Genomic DNA, 17062 nt, shown 5'->3' with positions numbered 1-17062 from the left:
CGCAATATAACGGTATGTACGGCGAAAAAAAAAGACCTGCATACTGTAAATGTCGTTAGTATGCTGGATGTAATGTTAGAAATTGTTTTTTAGGGTGAACCCCCGCTTTAAATAAAAAAAAAAAAAAAAAATGGCATGCATACATTTTATTACAGGTAATTGGATAGCGATTTACGCAGTGCTTTACATATACATTGTACATTCACATCAGTCCCTATCCTCAAGGAGCTTACAACCTAAGGTCCATAACTCGTATCAATACACATACTAGGGCCAATTTAAACAGACCATTTACTTGCCAGCATGTCTTTAGAGCAGGGGTTGAGAAATTTGCTTGGAATCTAGGAGCCAGCTAAAAAAGTTAGAAGCCAGAAAACGCACCCCGTCCCGACGAGCTTGCGCGCAGAATCGAACGCATTCTTGAGTAGCGCCCGCATATGTAAACGGTGTTCAAAGCGAGAGCAATAATTGTAGCCCTAGACCTCCTCTGTAACTCAAAACATGCAACCTGTAGACTTTTTTTTAAACGTCGCCTATGGAGATTTTAAAGGGTAAAAAATTGTCTGCATTCCACGAGCGGACGCAATTTTGAAGCGTGACATGTTGGGTATGAATTTACTCGGCGTAACATTATCTTTCATAATATTAAAAAAAAAATGGACAACTTTAAAAAAAGTGTAATTTTTTCCCAAAAAAGTGCCCTTGTAAGACCGCTGCGCAAATACGGCGTGACAAAGTATTGCAGCGGTCACCATTTTATTCTCTAGGTGTTTAGGATAAAAAATATATATAATGTTTGGGGGTTCTAATTAGAGGGAAGAAGATGGCAGTGAAAATAGTGAAAAATTACATTAGAATTGGTGTTTAACTTGTAATGCTTAACTTGTAATACCAACGGCCACCACCAGATGGCGCCAGCTCACATCTGGTGGTAATAAGTTGTAATATCAACGGCTCACCACCAGATGGCGCCAGCGACTTGGCTTGCCCACCTTCCAAGCCAAGTCGCCAGGACACTATTTCTAGTCGCCATGGCGACCTGGCGCCCGGGATTTGTCAATCTCTGCTTTAGAGTGTGGGAGGAAACCCGCACAGGGAGAACATGCAAACTCAAGGCAGATGGTGTTTTACATACCAGCCAATAGGCTAAAACTGCTTCTTTATATAGTGCACCAGGTTGGGTTTCTACCACACAAATTTTGTAGATGTGAACAAGACCAAGCTTTGGATGCTGAAAATGCTTTTGATTGGCTAAATTGGCAATTCATTATGTCTACACTACAAATCTGTTAGTGTGTTCTGGCGGGGGGGTCACAAGTCGGAACACATTTCACAGCGGGAGAGATCACTGCACTAACAGTTTGTTTAGTACAGCTGGTTGGGTAGAACAAAAGAAAACAATGTATACCAGGCTTCATACTCCATTCTCAGCCCAGTTAAATTGTCTAATATAACCTGTCAGAGAACCTAAAATGGCACTAGATAAGGCTCTGCACTGTTTACCTTGTTTTGCCATGAGCATTGAACCTTTTGCTCCGCCAATTGAGGATAACCCATTTTTAAACGGAGTAAGGTTGGTTCTCTATAATGAGCAGTAAAACAAAAAAAAAAAAAAAAAAACCTCTGTTGTTCAATTGAAAACCTTTAGACTGGCTGTGGACTAAAATGAACAGTAAGTGGACTGCATGGGTCCCGAGCACCCTTGTCTAACATACCTCCTCTAACTCTACCCCACTCCACACCAGAATTTGACCGGAGAACTTTAAATTGGTAGTAATCGATTCTTTAAATACTTTTCTTTAGGTCTCGGGGACGTGGTCGAAGACGGGTTGAGGATTCAGATGACGAGGAACATATAGTTCTCAAAGAGGCCTTGCCGCAATCTGATGACATCCGAGTGGAGAGTATGGACATTAGTGACCATGGTAAGATGTGGTTACAAGTTTATTCACTGGTAGAATTTGGACATTGGTAACACTGTACTTTAGATGTTGACTCCACCTTTCAGACTGTTTTTTCATATTGCACCCAGATTTATTACGTAGCATGAAGCGTGGTCTGCATGCACAGTTCCCTCTCACTTTCAGGATTGCAGTTTTTTTGACTCCGCCCACACAGCCATGTCATTCAGCTGTGATCAGTGAATCGTGCATGCGATTTATTGATCGCCGTAGAATTGCTTGGCAGGCTTAAATGCAAACTTTTATTTTTGCTGCCCCAGAACAGGATCGGCTCCTGAAGAACCAGGAGCTGCTTTGCACCGCTTTCCACCTTTCTAATTTCCCTCATTCTGCCGACAAATTTTTATTTTTTTAAGAGTGTAGGCATAATGGATCCTAGTAGCGAACATCTCCCCAAAGGGTTTATTGCCTGCAAAGGCCTCACTGGGTCTGCTCTTGTTGGGCTTCAGCAATGCAAAAAGTCACAACCACAACATAGGGATATACAAGGTAATGCTGACATAATCACACATGTAGGTTGGACTTGTGTCTTTTGTCAACCTTGCCTACTATGTAAGTAAAGGCAATCTACCACCTTTTTATTTTTGATAGAGGGATTAAAATTCTTGTCAGTTTTAATTGCTGTCTGGGCCCCCTTTTATTGAGAATCACCATCTTTGTCTTGTTCACCATCACATTTAAAATCAGGAAAGTGATCAAGGGGAAATCTTCCAGTGGGTACACTGGTTCTGATGACCTGGGGTCCCAAAAATTCCTTTTAATTTGCAGGTATTTTCTCCCACTTCCTGTTTTGGCTATGGGACCGTAAGTGAAGAAAAATCTCCAAAATGAGACAGATGGCAAAAAGAATCTGATTATAACCTTAACATTTTTTTTTTGCCTTTAGTTTTACTTTAAAAAGCAATCTTAAACCTAAAAGCAAATCTTTACTATATTGCAGCCCACCAATTCTTTGATGTGATGGTATTATTATTTTTTTTTTTTTTTTTTTTATGCTTCTATTTTTGCCTGGTGATCCAGCCAGCAAGACTTTTTTTTTTTTCTTCTCAAGCTCTCCGCCAGAATGTATCCATTTACATGGTTAAGAGCAATTAACACTGACGGGTGATTAAAATTATCATTTGATAGTGGTGCTCAGTCTCATAATGTGTCAGATTTGGGGGTTGGTCGTTCAGGCAGCTCTAGGTTTGTTGGGCCTCTTGCCCACCCCCAAGTTGGACTGCTTTTGGACATCCTGACATGATTGGAAATCGTATGATCTTCAATGTGAGAGAGAATTTTTATATATATATATATATATATATATATATATATATATATATATATATATATATATATATATATATATATATATATATATTAGTGCTGTCAGTTAAACGCGCTATTAACGGCGTTAACGCAAACCCATGTTAACGCCGTCAATTTTTTTTATCGCGCGATTAACGAGGCGGCGTTCGGTAGTTATACCGGGATGATGCCTGCAGCCGCAGGCATCATCCCGGTACCGTTGTTTAGAGCGGGCGATCGGCTATCCAAACAGAACAACCGATGCGGCTAAAAGCCGCTCGGTTGTTATGCCGGAGGAGCGGGAGGGGACATCCGCCGCCTTTCGCCGCTCTGACTGGGCCTCCCGTCCCACCGGAAGAGACCCGATCCTCGATCCGCCGCCTTCTGTGTCCAGGTTGGAGACTGACACTAAGCCGTAAGCGGCTTTGATTCAGTCTCCGCATTGAAACCACGGAAGCGACGTCATGACGTCACTTCCGGGTTTCTCGGCTGCCAATGGCGCCGGATTTAAAAAAGTACACAGTATTCAGAATCGCCGTTTTCGGCGATCTGAATACTTTGAAGTGCAAAGGAGGGCTCGGAGGTCTTTTAGACCCCCGATCCCTCCATAAAGAGTACCTGTCACCACCTATTGCTTTCACAAGGGATGTTTACATTCCTTGTGACAGCAATAAAAGTGATCAAAATGTAAAAAAATTAAAAAACACAATTTAATATTATATAAAAAAAAATAAAACAAAAAAAAAAAATTTTAAAGGGTGAACCTGTGTGTGTGTGTGTGTGTGTGTGTATGTGTGTATGTGTGTATGTGTGTATATATATATATATATATATATATATACACAATTTTTTTTTTTTTTTTTTTTTTCCGTTATTCAAATTCTCCTGTAGTGTAGAATGTCTAGGTCTCTGTGGGCTTCAAAAAAGGGATTTGGCAGCAAGAAAAAAAACTTCCTGTGTCTTCCCTCATACAAAAGGTTTGAACCATGCTTCTTTTTCCAGAGATGACTCCAGACTCACCATTTGCTTTGGAAGAAGATGAATTGGAGATAGAGTTAGAAAAACAGCTGGAAAAAAATAGACGTTTAAAACTGATGCAGCAGCAGAAGGATGCTACTGAGAAGGTATGCACACACAATATTTGCTATTTCCGCTTTGTGGAAAGCATTGGATGTTATGATTCATGTAACTATAACTGGTGTGTATGTATATATATATTACTGTTTCTGTAGTTGAGGGCTGCTGATCTTCGTGGATTTTCTAAACCAAAAAGCCCAGAATTGTGCGTTTTATTTCCCTGCTTCAAGATATTAAGGGGAGTGGGAGGAAAATTGTGTCTCTGCCCACACATCGCTGATGAACAATTTCATGCTATAGTCGTAAATGGCTCCAAATTTGAATTTTTTAACATGTGACTTTGAGTATAGTGACCCAATAAACGGGGAGTATATTTCCACAGAATGTTTTTGCCCTTTCCTAAATGCCTTGCAGGACAATTTCATGGGTCAGATGGTAAATGCATCAACGAGAAACAATGCGTTACTAGACCTACTGATTACAAACAATACTGACCTGATCACGAATGTGGAAATATGGGGCAATTTAGGAAATGGCGATCACAGGTCAATTTGTTTCAGTATAAATCGCACACATGGGAAACATAAGGGGAATACAAAGACACTGAATTTCAAAAGGGCCAACTTCCCTAAACTATGATTCTTGCTAGAAGATACTAACTGGGATAAAATCCTAGGAACAAAAACAGAGGAAGAAATGGGCATGCTTTTAAGAGCATATTAAATAAGTGTATTGGCCAGTGCATCCCAATGGGAAATAAAATAAAAAAAGCTAATAAAAGTCCCGGGTGGCTTAACTCCAATGTAAAAATGCATATAAAAGCAAAGGAAGACCTTCATAAAATACAAGGCTGAGGGATCATCAGCATTCCAACTTTTCAAAAATGCAAAAACTGACAGGGCGGTTAAGAAAGGCACATAGCGGAGTAGAGTTAAAGCATTTCTGTTTAGTTTTATGTGTGTGTGTATATGTATATGTGTATGTATGTGTGTATATATGTATGTGTATGTGTATATATATATATATATATATATATATATATATATATATATATATATATATATATATATATATATATATATATATATATATATATATATATATATATATAAAAAAATTATTATTATAAATGAAAGGGAGGTCAGATCATATTGGCCCCATGAATGGAATCTCCTTACTAAGGATGGAGAGATGGCAAAGGTATTTAATTCGTCTCCTCAGTCTTCACAAGAGAAACGGGGGATTCAGTAACCAAAACTGCAATGTTTATCCTCATGGCTAACAGAGGATAGAATTAGAACTTGGAAAACTTTAACATTAATAAGTCACTGGGACCAGATGGCTTGCACCCAAGGGTCCTTAAGGAACTCGGTCAAGTAATTGCCAGACCATTGTTCCTAACTGTTACAAGCATTCTACTGATTAGAAGGGTATCGGCAGATTGAAGAAAAAACAATGTAGCTCCAATATTTAAAGGGCCAAGGTACATCCCTGAGCATTGCAGACCAGTTGGCCTTGCATCAATAGTATGCAAGCTCTTGGAGGGGATAAGGGACTATATACAAAATTTTAGTAATGAAAACGTTATCGGTAATCGGCATGGATTCATGAGGAATCATTCTTGCCAAACCAACCTATTCACCTTCTATAAAGTTGTAAGCTGCTATCTAGATAAAGGAATGTATCTGGATTTTGCAAAGGCATTTGATACAGTTCCCCATAAATGTTTACTGTACAAAGTAAGGTCTGTCGGCATGGACCATAGGGTGAGTACATGGATTGAAAACTGGCTACAGGGGCAAGTTCAGAGGGTAGTGATTAAACTGGGGGTCCCACAGGGATCTGTCCCGGGATCAATCCTATTTAATTTATTTGTAAATGACCTGGAGAATGGGATACATGGCTCAATCTTGGTATTTGTGGACAATACTAAGCTAATCAGGACAATTTCCTACGCAGCATGTGGAAACCTTGCAAGAACATTTGAACAAATTCATGTGGTGCATGGCAAATGAGGTTTAATGTAGAACATTTTAAAATGATGCTTTAGGGTGGGAAAAATATGAATGTAATCTACTGACTAAGGGGAGAACCTCTGGGGGAATCTGGGATGGAAAAGGACCTCGGGGGTCCTAGTAGATGATGGGCTTGATAGTGGCAGGCAATGCCAAGCTGCTGCAAGCAAAGCAAACAGAATTTTGGCATGCATTAAAAAGGGGATTAACTCCAGAGATAAAATGATTCCCATACTCTACAAGACTCTGGTCTGACTGCACCTGGAGTATGCCGTCCAGTTCTGAGCACCAGTCCTGAGACTTTCATTTAATATCATAAATTTGAGTGAATGTGATTTTTGTCTGCCCCCATGAGCACCTTTTTAGTGCAAGAAGAGCTCAAACCTTTAAAATGTTATGTATGTCTTCACACTGGTGCATTGCACTTCCGTTGTGTTAAAATGCACCTTTGTTACATTTTTGGGTCATGTGACCTATAAAAAAACACATCAAAATCGCAGCACGTTGCCGATAACACCATTTTCGGTCGATGTGTGGGACAATATTTTTAACATAGGTTTTTATGGAACGCATTCATGTCGATGCATTTTTGTGCCTCTGCGTTTTGGAAAGGGTCAAATTTTTTATTTTATTTTTTTATGCAAAACTGCATATTTTTTGTTCAATATACTTCAACAGAGAAGCTGCAGAACGTGTGTGTTTTTTTTTTTTTTTATATATATATATATATATATATATATATATATATATATATATATATATATATATATATATATATATATATATATATTTCTCTTTCGTTCATAGACGGACACAGCATTCTTTGACATTAGGGTTATATCCGCTTTCACTAGGAGAGTTTAGGCAGAAAAAAAGCACTTAAAGTGTTAACAAACACAAACCTCAGTGCAGCTCCTCCCAGGGGGCGTGGCCCCCCGGTATAACCCACACCCTGCTCTAACAGCCTCAGTTTTTTTTTTTTTTTTCCTGCCTAACGTCAGGAGAGTCAGGCACTCTGGAGTTCCTGTACTCTGGAGATTTTTTTCTTGCGATTTTCTCGCTTTTTATTATTTTGTTCCTGCATTTTTTTCTTTGGAATCCTGTGATTCTTCTATCAACAGCCGACTGGGTGACAGGCTGGGTCCTCGGCCCTTGTAGTCCCCCCAGGTTCGGCCTTCGAGCGTGTGCCGGCCCTTAGCTCAGCTTTGGGACGTCCACGACAGGCCCCATTGCTCCAGGGGCGGCCGGGGAACTTCGGTTCTAGGGCACACATATGACCGGTCTCTATGGCCTTGTCACAGTGTGTCTGGCCGACAGCCATGCCGTTTAGCGGACGTTGGATCTGTCTGGGATACCTCCAGCCGGTGGTCGCAGGACGGGTAAGTAGTGGCCTCTTGCTCAGGTAAGTGGTCTGGCTGGAATTTTCCCCTGGGGAGGTCGACTGAGGGCTTGCCCTGCTTTCCTCTCTCCCTTTTTTTCCTCTCCCTCCTTCCCAGTTTCTGGGTGACAGCCGTGAGGTGGGGGCCCCGCTTGGGGGGCTCAGTCTGACCTGGGGGCTGCTACTGCTGTGGGTGCTGTGTTTTTCTGGGCTGCCATATGTGCGGAGGGGGTCCTGTGGGCCTGTGTACTGCGTGTGTCACTGGGGCTTTGCTGTGTGTTTTTTTGAAAAAAACGCCGTTTTCGGGCGCCATTTTGCCGCTGACGGCGGTGTTTTATGGCGCAGTTGTAATTGCGGCGGCCATTTTCTCGGAGCCCGCAGACATATCGGCGGCCATCTTGATACAGCTCTTGTGCCTAGGATGACGGCGCGTGCGGCTCTGCACATTTTCCTTTTGGATGGCGCGGCACAGGCAGCGTTTTTGGCTCTCGGCAGCGGCGGTCTGGTCGGACGGTGAGTCCTCCGGGGGGGGGGGGGGTTTCCCTGTTCTCTGTGGCGGCTGGGGGGATGTCCTGTGGAGCCTGCCAGTACTAGGGGATGTTAACCCTTAGTGTCCCTGTTCCTGCGGCCTCCAGGGATGCTGTGCTGGCAGTCCCTGAGGCGTTTTGGGTCAGGATGGGAGTGTTGGAGGGATGTGGGAATTGCACTTGTTCCCCCCTCTGCCTCTCTCTGGGTATTTTTTCTGACAGGGAATCAGGCCTCGCTGAGGCGTCTGGTTTTGTTTTTTTGTCAGTAGCTGCTGGCTGAGGTCTACATGGACTGTGAGGATGGCCCTGTTTCAGGGTCAGCACTTGATGGTGCTGTTGTTGGGGCTCTTAACACTGCGGTGCGGGTTACCATGGTTAGCTATGGTGGTTTCGGAGGTGGCATCAGTGGTGTCGGTCCCTTTTGGGTTCCGTGCCGCCCCGCACCGCAATATGTGTTTTTTCCTTGTGTTCCATGTCTGGAATATGTTGTGCAAGGATTGGGATCAGTCGCAGGGTACAAAATGCTTTGCGGTCTGTCCCCTCTTTTTTGGGGAGGATTCCTGTATCAGGGTGTCTCTCTCTCTTCCCCCCCCGCCCCCTGTGTTCAGCTGGGTAGCTTGTTTTTGAAACAAGGCTGCCACATTACCTGGGGAAGGGGCTCCCGCTTTTGGGGACCCCGCTGATAGGGGTGCTGTGAATATGGTCGCTCCATATTCACAGCGGGGGGGCGGTGGTGAGTCCGGTTTTGGCCGGGACTCTGGTGTCGCAGACGTTTCCTGGACGGGGAGCTGGAGGCGCAGAATGCTTCTATGACCTGCGTGGTCCTGACCGACCAGTTGGTACTAGGTCAGATATTTGTCTGTGTGTCGACCCCGGATATGCTCCCCTTGCTCTCCAGGGCATCCGCCTGCGCCATGTTTTCTGCCCTGCCTTATATGGCTGGGGGTTGGTCTGCGGACGGTCTTTTCAGTAGTCCCTGGTGGTATTGCCCTGTGGGGGTGTACGCAGGGGTGTCTCTGATTGTCATCATAAAGGATGCCACGGGCGGTGTGAGCACTCTGCTCCCGCAATCTAAAAAAGGGTAGGTGCCTCACTGTAGGCGAGGGCCCTCATTTACTGTTCCCCATGCGTTTTTTGGTTTTCGCCCGCCAAGTGCGGCAGGAAAACATTTTCAGGGGGCTAGGACGTCCACTGAGGACACAGGCGCCCCGGGTGCCGCAAGCCTGCTTCCGCTTGGAGGTTTGCCTCCGCTCGCATCTCGGGTGGGGGGCTGGCTCCGCGAATTCGCGGCTCGGTGGAGGTCTCTCCTCTCTGACTGTTGGGGTTGCGAGGTAGTTTCCTCTGAGTGCGAGACAGGATTTCTCTCTTGTCTACCAAACGGGTTTTTTCCCTCCATCCTCTGGCTCGCCGGTTGGCTCTGTCAGGGGCTGTCCAGGATCTTTTGGTCAGGGCAGTGATTGTGCCAGTTCCCTCGTGGAACAGGCTCCGTGGTTTTTCTCCAATCTGTTTTGGGGTCCCCAAAGGAGGACGGGGTCCGTCCAATCCTGGGCCTCAGGCCTTTGTTTGTTTTTTTGTAAAAGTGCAAACTTTAAGGATGAGGTTTTTCTGGCGTCCTTGGATGCCGTGAACGCGTACATGCATGTTCCCATATGCTCAAAGCACCAGAGTTTCTGGACTTTGCGGTCAGGGAGGACAATTTTCATTTTGTGGCCCTCCCGCTCGGCTTGGTGTCGACACCACAGGTTTTCACCGAGGTGCTCGTTCCGATACTGGCCCGGCTGTGGCAGCGGGGGTTTGTTATTGTGGGATGTCTGTACGACATTCTCCTACGAGCTTCCTCGAGCTCTGAATTAGTGGAGCCATGTCTGTCACGTGTCAGACTCTCCAAGAGTTTGGCTGACTTCTGTTTTGTCCAGAAGTCAGTGTTGGTCCCGTCTCAGGGACTGGAATTCCTGGGACTAGTCCTGGATTCCTCCGGGGCGAAAAATTTTTCTCCTAACGGAAAGAATTCAGACTCTGCAATCTGCTGGGCAGCAGTTGTCGACCTAGTAGTGGTCATCTCTGCGATTTCTGCATGAGGGTTCTGGGTCTGACGGTGGCCTCTGTCGAGGCGGTTCCGTATGCCAAATTCCACGCCAGGGTGCTACAGAGGGAACTGCTGTCTCGTGGGGACAAGCTTCCGTCATCCCTGGATTACCAGGTTCAGTTGAGTCACCTGGTCCCTGGTGTGGTGGCCGACTTTTCCGGTGCTTCGGGCTGGAAAGGCATTTCTGCCATGTCACTGGACGGTGGTCGCGACGGATGCCAGCCTCTCCGGTTGGGGAGGGTTTTTTTTGGGGCATCCAGTCAGCCCTGTGGCGCCGGACTCAGGTGGAGTCCCACCTACCAATCGGTGTTCGGGATCAGGCTTTGCCTTGCCTGGTGGTCCCTGGATCTACAGGGCTGACCATTCGGGACCCTGTCCGACAACGCTGTGGCGTACGTCGACCATCTGGGAAGCACACGGAGTTCTGTTGCAGCGACGAGGGTCGCGCACATCCTTCGGTGGGCCGAAAGGTCCGTTCCGGCTCTATCGGCCGTGTACATTCCGGGAGTATGGAATTGGCGGGCCGACTCCTGAGTCGGACTGCGCTAGACCAAGGAGAGTGGTCTCTCCACCCGTAGGGGTTTTCAGTGTCTGTGCCGAAAGTGGGGCACTCCATGCGTGGACCTTCTAGCGTCCCGCCTCAACCGGAAGGTGCCATGTTTTTTGGCCAGGTCAAGGGACCCATGGGCAGACGCGTCAGGCGCGTTGGTGGCTCCTTGGGGTCACTGTCGCCTACTTTGAACCTTCCCTCCTCGGTAGCTTCTTCCTCGACTGCTGCGCAGAGTGGAAGCCGAGGGAATTCTATCAATCCTGATTGCCCCAGATTGGCCGCGTCGCTCATGGTACGCGGACCTGGTGCGTCTGGTGGCAGACACCCCCTAGCGTCTTCCCCTGGGGGTTGATCTTCTGTTACAGGGTCCGATCATCCACCCTGTTTTTTACAGCCACTGGCTTAGCGGCGTGGCTGTTGAGAGCCTGGGGCTGTGGGCCCGAGGCCTATTGGGCTTAGTGGTCTCTACCGTGCTGCCTGCACGGAAGTCTACCTCACGTAGGTTTTACATCATACGTGGAAGGCCTGCATCTCTGTGTGTGAGGAGATGAAGTGGCACCCTCGGACATACGTGGTGTCCAGGATTCTGCTGTTTTTTACAGCAGGGAGTGGATCAGGCTCTCGCCTTAAGTACGGTTAGGAGTCAGTTTTCTGCTCTGGCTGATACTTTCGATGAGCCTTGGCGTCGCACTCCTTGGTGCGTACGTCTGGTCTGGGGGTCTGGCATGTGGCCCCTCCACTACCCCCATGGGACTTGAATTTAGTCCTTTCGGTTCTTCTGGATGCTCCCTTTGTGGACATTCGGGAGGTTTTTTTGTTGACTGTCACAAAAGGGGAGCAGGTTTAGCTCAGCGCTAGAGTACCTGCCCTTCATGCTTTTGACTCGGGGTGCTAGCCCAGGAAGGTCTGCGTCGTCACGTGGCCATGGCTCAGCGTGGGCATTTCCACTGTGATTTTTTCTGGTAGCAATTACCTCGATCAGATGAGTGTTTGCCTGTTCTGGCGGCCTTGTCTTGCAAGGCTCCCTACTTGGTCATCCATTAGGATGAGGTGGTGCTGCGACCGCAGCCGTCTTTTCTCCCCAGGGTCGTTTCGGCTTTTCACGTTGATGATGACATTGTTCTTCCATCCTTATGTCCTTGGCCGAAATGCAGGGAGGCGGCCACTTTACATCCTCTGGATGTGATTTGGGCCCTACGAGTGTACTTATCTGCTACGATTCCGTTCCGAAAGTCGGACTCGCTGTTCGCGTCGCTGGCTGGTCCTACAAGGGGGCCTGGTAGTCTCGTCAGCCACCCCTTTTTCGGGATGGATCCGACGAATTGTGCTTCAGGCCTATGCCCTGAAGGGGCTGGCGCCTCCCTTTTGGGTTACGGCGCATTCGACCAGGGCGATCGGAGCCTCTTGGGTTTTCTGGCATCAGGCCTCTGTGTTACAGGGGTATATGGCAGCGACCTGGTCGTCGATCCACACTTTCAAGGTCTTACGAGGTGGATGTGTGTGCATCTTCTGATGCCTCCTTCGGCCGCAGATGTTACAGGCGGCGTTTTATGGTAGGAGTTTCTCCGTTGAGCAACTCCCGGTTTTGTTTGGGGTGTAACCTGTTTTGCTGTGTTATTTCCCACCCCTCGAATTTTTTTTTGACACTGCTTTGGGACATCCCTAATGTCAAAGAATGCTGTGTCCGTCTATGAACGAAAGAGAAAATAGGATTTTTGTACTCACCGTAAAATCCATTTCTCTGAGTTCATAGACGGACACAGCACCCACCCCTCCTTTGTTTGTACTGCTTGTTACGAACTGAGGCTGTTAGAGCAGGGTGTGGGTTATACCGGGGGGCCACGCCCCCTGGGAGGAGCTGCACTGAGGTTTGTGTTTGTTAACACTTTAAGTGCTTTTTTTCTGCCTAAACTCTCCTAGTGAAAGCGGATATAACCCTAATGTCAAAGAATGCTGTGTCCGTCTATGAACTCAGAGAAATGGATTTTACGGTGAGTACAAAAATCCTAATATATATATATATATATATATATATATATATATATATATATATATATATATATATATATATATATATATATATATATATATATATTTGCCCCCAAATAAAGCATAAAAAAACCTCAAAAGCAAACTGAACATATTTTGCTTTTTGCGAAGTTTCATGTTGATGAAGAAAAACGTTCTGATTTACACAAATGTTTCACATTCGCCCTTTGAATGTTTGCTCTTTTTCTTATATTTTTTTTTTTTTTTTTTTTAAGGTTGTTTCAATAGTAAAAAAGGTTACTTCTCAGAAGACTCAAGATGAAGAAGATGACAATAATAATAATGATGATGACGATGATAAGAAGGGGTCCATTGTGTTCAATGCAACTTCTGAATTCTGCAGAACACTTGGGGAGATTCCAACATATGGTCTGGCAGGGAACAGAGAAGATCAAGAGGATTTAATGGTATGAGGCAATTAATTTTAGGCCCCTTTCACACAGGATGGATCAGTAATGAACCTCCGCTTGCTCAGCGGGGATAGCCTTGTTGATCCCCGCTGAGCCAGCCGGCGGATGACAGGGCGGTCCCCGCACACTGTGCAGGGATTGTCCTGTCTTTTCTCCGCTCTCCCCTATGGGGGGATCGGATCAACACGGACCGTCTGTCAGTGTTCATCCGATCCGCCAGACGGCTTGGAAAAGTAGGTTTTTCCTCCGTCACACTTTGGCGGGTCGGATGTCAGCGGGCATGTCACCACTGACATCTGCGGCTCCATAGAGCACGGAGCGCCCGTTCAGGTCCGCCTAAAAAACTGGCAGGCGGACTTGAATGGCCCGCCCGTGTGAAAGAGCCCTTATGCTATCCTCTACTTCCAGGGGTCTAACCAGTCTGTATGACATTTTCCTAGGACTATGAGAAAGAAGATGAGGAATCTGAGAAAGAAGGAGGAGAGTCTGATGGAGAAGAAAATGTTGGCTGGAGCATGGTGAATCTTGATGAGGAGAAAAACCAGCATGAGGTGTGTTAACAAATGGCTTTATCTCTGACTTGGTTCTATTCTGTGTGTTGTTTTTTTTTTTTTTTTTTCTTGTATTCGCAGTATCATATAGTTTAAATTGCAAATAACCAGAGCTTTGGCCATCATGTCAAGACAGGTTTTATTTGGAGATTTCTTGCAGAATTATCAGACCGTCCATTCCTATCCTATAGGGAAGTAAGACCAAATCCTTGGACCCCCAGGTCGCCACAACTAGTGTCCCCACTGGAAGATTTCCCCTCTGGGAACAACCCCAAAGTTATTTGTTATTCTTTTAAAGGCACATCAGTCTTGTGTGGAGTGTTGTGAAGAACTGACAAACTGCTGTTTTTTCATGCTGCAGCAGTCTTTCAACTCTGCTGACAGCCTGGACTCGGGGACACAGCAGGTGACAGCACACCTGTGGTTATTGCAATTTTCCCACAAAAGATGGTCACACAGCCAGCTGGTCCCCGAGTATTCTTCGGGAAGTTTTTTTCTTTCTTTAAAGTGGAGTTCCACCCATAAATATAACATTACATCAGTAGTTTAAAAAAAAAAATGTCATTAGTCCTTTAAGAAATAAATTTTTTTTTTTTTTTAAGATGCCTTCAAAGTGTTGTTGCTAGGCAGAATAGTTAATCTTCCCACTTCCTGCACCTAGGTGCTTAAGCTTCCTAACCTACACCGCCCAGACTCCTGGGAATGTAGTGGGTGTAACTTTCCAGGAGTCTGTGCACTCCTCGGTCTCGAAGAATCATGTGACTTGGACAGTACAGGTGCTGAAACCTATTACACTGCTTGTGCAGCACTGAGCATGTGTGAGATCGGCAAGGCTGAAATCCAGGAAGTCATACAGTCTGGCTTCATGATGCCCACACTTAAGATGGCCCCAGTCAATTTCTATTTTATAAACTATCTAAATGCTGTAACAACCTAACAAAATGGACCTTAGTTTACAGACTAACTTTACTAGAATACATTAAGCTTGTGTATTACAGGGGTATTTATATTTAAAAAGTGAAATTGTGGCCGGAACTCCGCTTTAAGGGCCAGATCACAAGCGGCTTTTAGATCATTTGACAGCCATTTACAGCGGTCACATTGCCAAAAGCCCCACCCCGGCCTCCTACCAATACGTGTATGTTGTTTGTACCCGTAGTACAGCCCAGAAACAATGGTGCATTTAGATTTTTTTTAAATGTTGTTGTTGTGTTTTATTTCTTGCTGCTACCATAACCTACCACCAAAGAACAACCCAAAATAAATTATCCTACTATGGACTATTGCAGCGATACACATATGTGGTATCGCTTCAATAGTAGGATAGGATAATTTATTTTGGGTTCTTTGGTGGTAGGTTATGGTAGCAGCAAGAAATATACAACATTTAAAAAAATCTAAATAAATGCACTATTGTTTCTGGGCTGTACTACAGGTACAAACAACATACACATATGTGGTATGTTGTTTGTACCCCTAGTACAGTCCAGAAACAATGATGCGTTTTTTTTTTTTTGTTTTTTTTTTGTTTTTTTTATCCCGCCTAAAGCAGACATAAACCTAATTAAAAGGAATACTGACCTTTGAGTTTTGACCCAGACACCAACCCTGGAGCTGACCTAGATCAACCTTGATCTAGGTGTGTTTGTTTTTGTTTTTTAATATCTCTGCAAGGGCAATGCATCTTTCTTGTCCATTCAGAGACCAAAAACACGGGGGCGGGCTTCACAGTGACTGATCTTTGTGATGGCCAATGGAAGGCTATCGCAGCAATCGGGTGATCTGGAATCGGAAGTTTCGCAGAGAGAGAGGCCAATTTGGAGCGATTCAATGCAATCATATTTTGCATTTAAATGCATACCAGTGCTATATTCAAATAAGATTGTACCATCTCTATATAAATCAAGTGAACATATGCATGTTTTATAAAAGTAATGCGCGCCAATAATCGATGATCCAAATATCTGCTACTTCAAATCCCCCCTCGGTTTTCTTTACTCTCTGAATGGAGAAACGGAGGCTCACCAGGATAGCATTACTCCTTATAAATGAGTCAAACGCTTTCACAGCCGTGTGGTTACAAGGACATCCAGATTCTTCCACCAGAACTTATGAATTTGGACAATTATTTTAGATTTTTGACAGACTTTATTACTATCACTAATATTTGTATTATCTCTTATTGTATCCTGTTCATAAAACATGTATATTTTTCCCTTGCATTTATATAGATTGCATAGTTTTTATTATATAGCGCTGGTATACATTTAGGTTTGACTGACAAGCACTTGGGGTGTTACTTTTTAGCAGGATCTATTTGTTATAAATTTACTGTTTCTCTCATGAGGGCTCACCCTCCCAAGGATTTCCTTGATGAGCATTTGCCTATGAGCGAGCTCAGAACGAAGCCATCTATTGCCATTGAACTGGACTGGATAGCACAACAGTGAACTTTCTCCTGCTATAGATAATCCTGTTCTCTCTGCAAGACTACGGCTTTTGCTCTCATCCCTACTATTTTTGCATCAATGTCATGGAAATGTCATATCTCCAGAATGTTCTTGCTTTCTGTCCATAGGCACAGAATTGTATGGCTTTGAGCTTGTTCGGCTAAGGTACCCTTTGCCCCTTTGCACATGCGCCTGAGGTGAGCTCCTCTTTGCAGGTGCCCCTTCATTGCGTAACTGCCTCAATGTATTACTTGATTTTCCAAACACTCCTCGCTGTTGAGTCCTAAAGTTAATATCAAATGGTACCTATGGTCTCAACAATCGGGTGCTCCCCATTTCTGCAACCAAGCACGTGAGGGGGTGGGAAGGGTTATTGCCTAAAGGGGTTTGTATGTGTTTTAGTGTCACCTTTTCTGTAGGCAGCAGTATAACTCAAGGTTTCCCTTTTATCCTCAATCGGTGTCCCTCAACGGGCACAGAACAGGATTTTACGGTTTCTTGCCAGAGCGAGTAAACCTCCATCAATATCTGGAGGTTGTCGGAGCTTTGCCATAATTGCCCAGCATTCAACCATAAAGGTGAAAGAATTCTAGACTGATGCTGCTGCAGGGTTCCTTTTTAACCACTTAAGCCCCGGACCAATATGCTGCCTAAAGACCCAAGGGGTTTTTACAGTTCGGGACTGCGTCGCTTTAACAGACAATTGCGCGCTCGTGCGACG

General features: G+C 45.0%; 1 protein-coding gene across 1 annotated transcript in view; it reads left to right on the top strand.

Moving 5' to 3' along the window:
* Window positions 1–17062, top strand: part of SART1 (spliceosome associated factor 1, recruiter of U4/U6.U5 tri-snRNP) — a 42283-nt gene that overhangs the window by 18029 nt on the left and 7192 nt on the right. The window contains exons 12-15 of the mRNA XM_040328845.1: window positions 1804–1925; window positions 4251–4372; window positions 13146–13337; window positions 13781–13891. Of these exons, the coding sequence (XP_040184779.1) occupies window positions 1804–1925; window positions 4251–4372; window positions 13146–13337; window positions 13781–13891 (547 nt within the window). The remainder of the gene's footprint in view (window positions 1–1803; window positions 1926–4250; window positions 4373–13145; window positions 13338–13780; window positions 13892–17062) is intronic.

The sequence above is a fragment of the Rana temporaria genome, chromosome 11, assembly GCF_905171775.1.
Source record: "Rana temporaria chromosome 11, aRanTem1.1, whole genome shotgun sequence".
NCBI classification, from domain to species: Eukaryota; Metazoa; Chordata; class Amphibia; order Anura; family Ranidae; genus Rana; species Rana temporaria.
The sequence above is the reverse complement of the archived record's forward strand: the minus strand, read 5'-3'. Positions and strand labels throughout refer to the sequence as shown.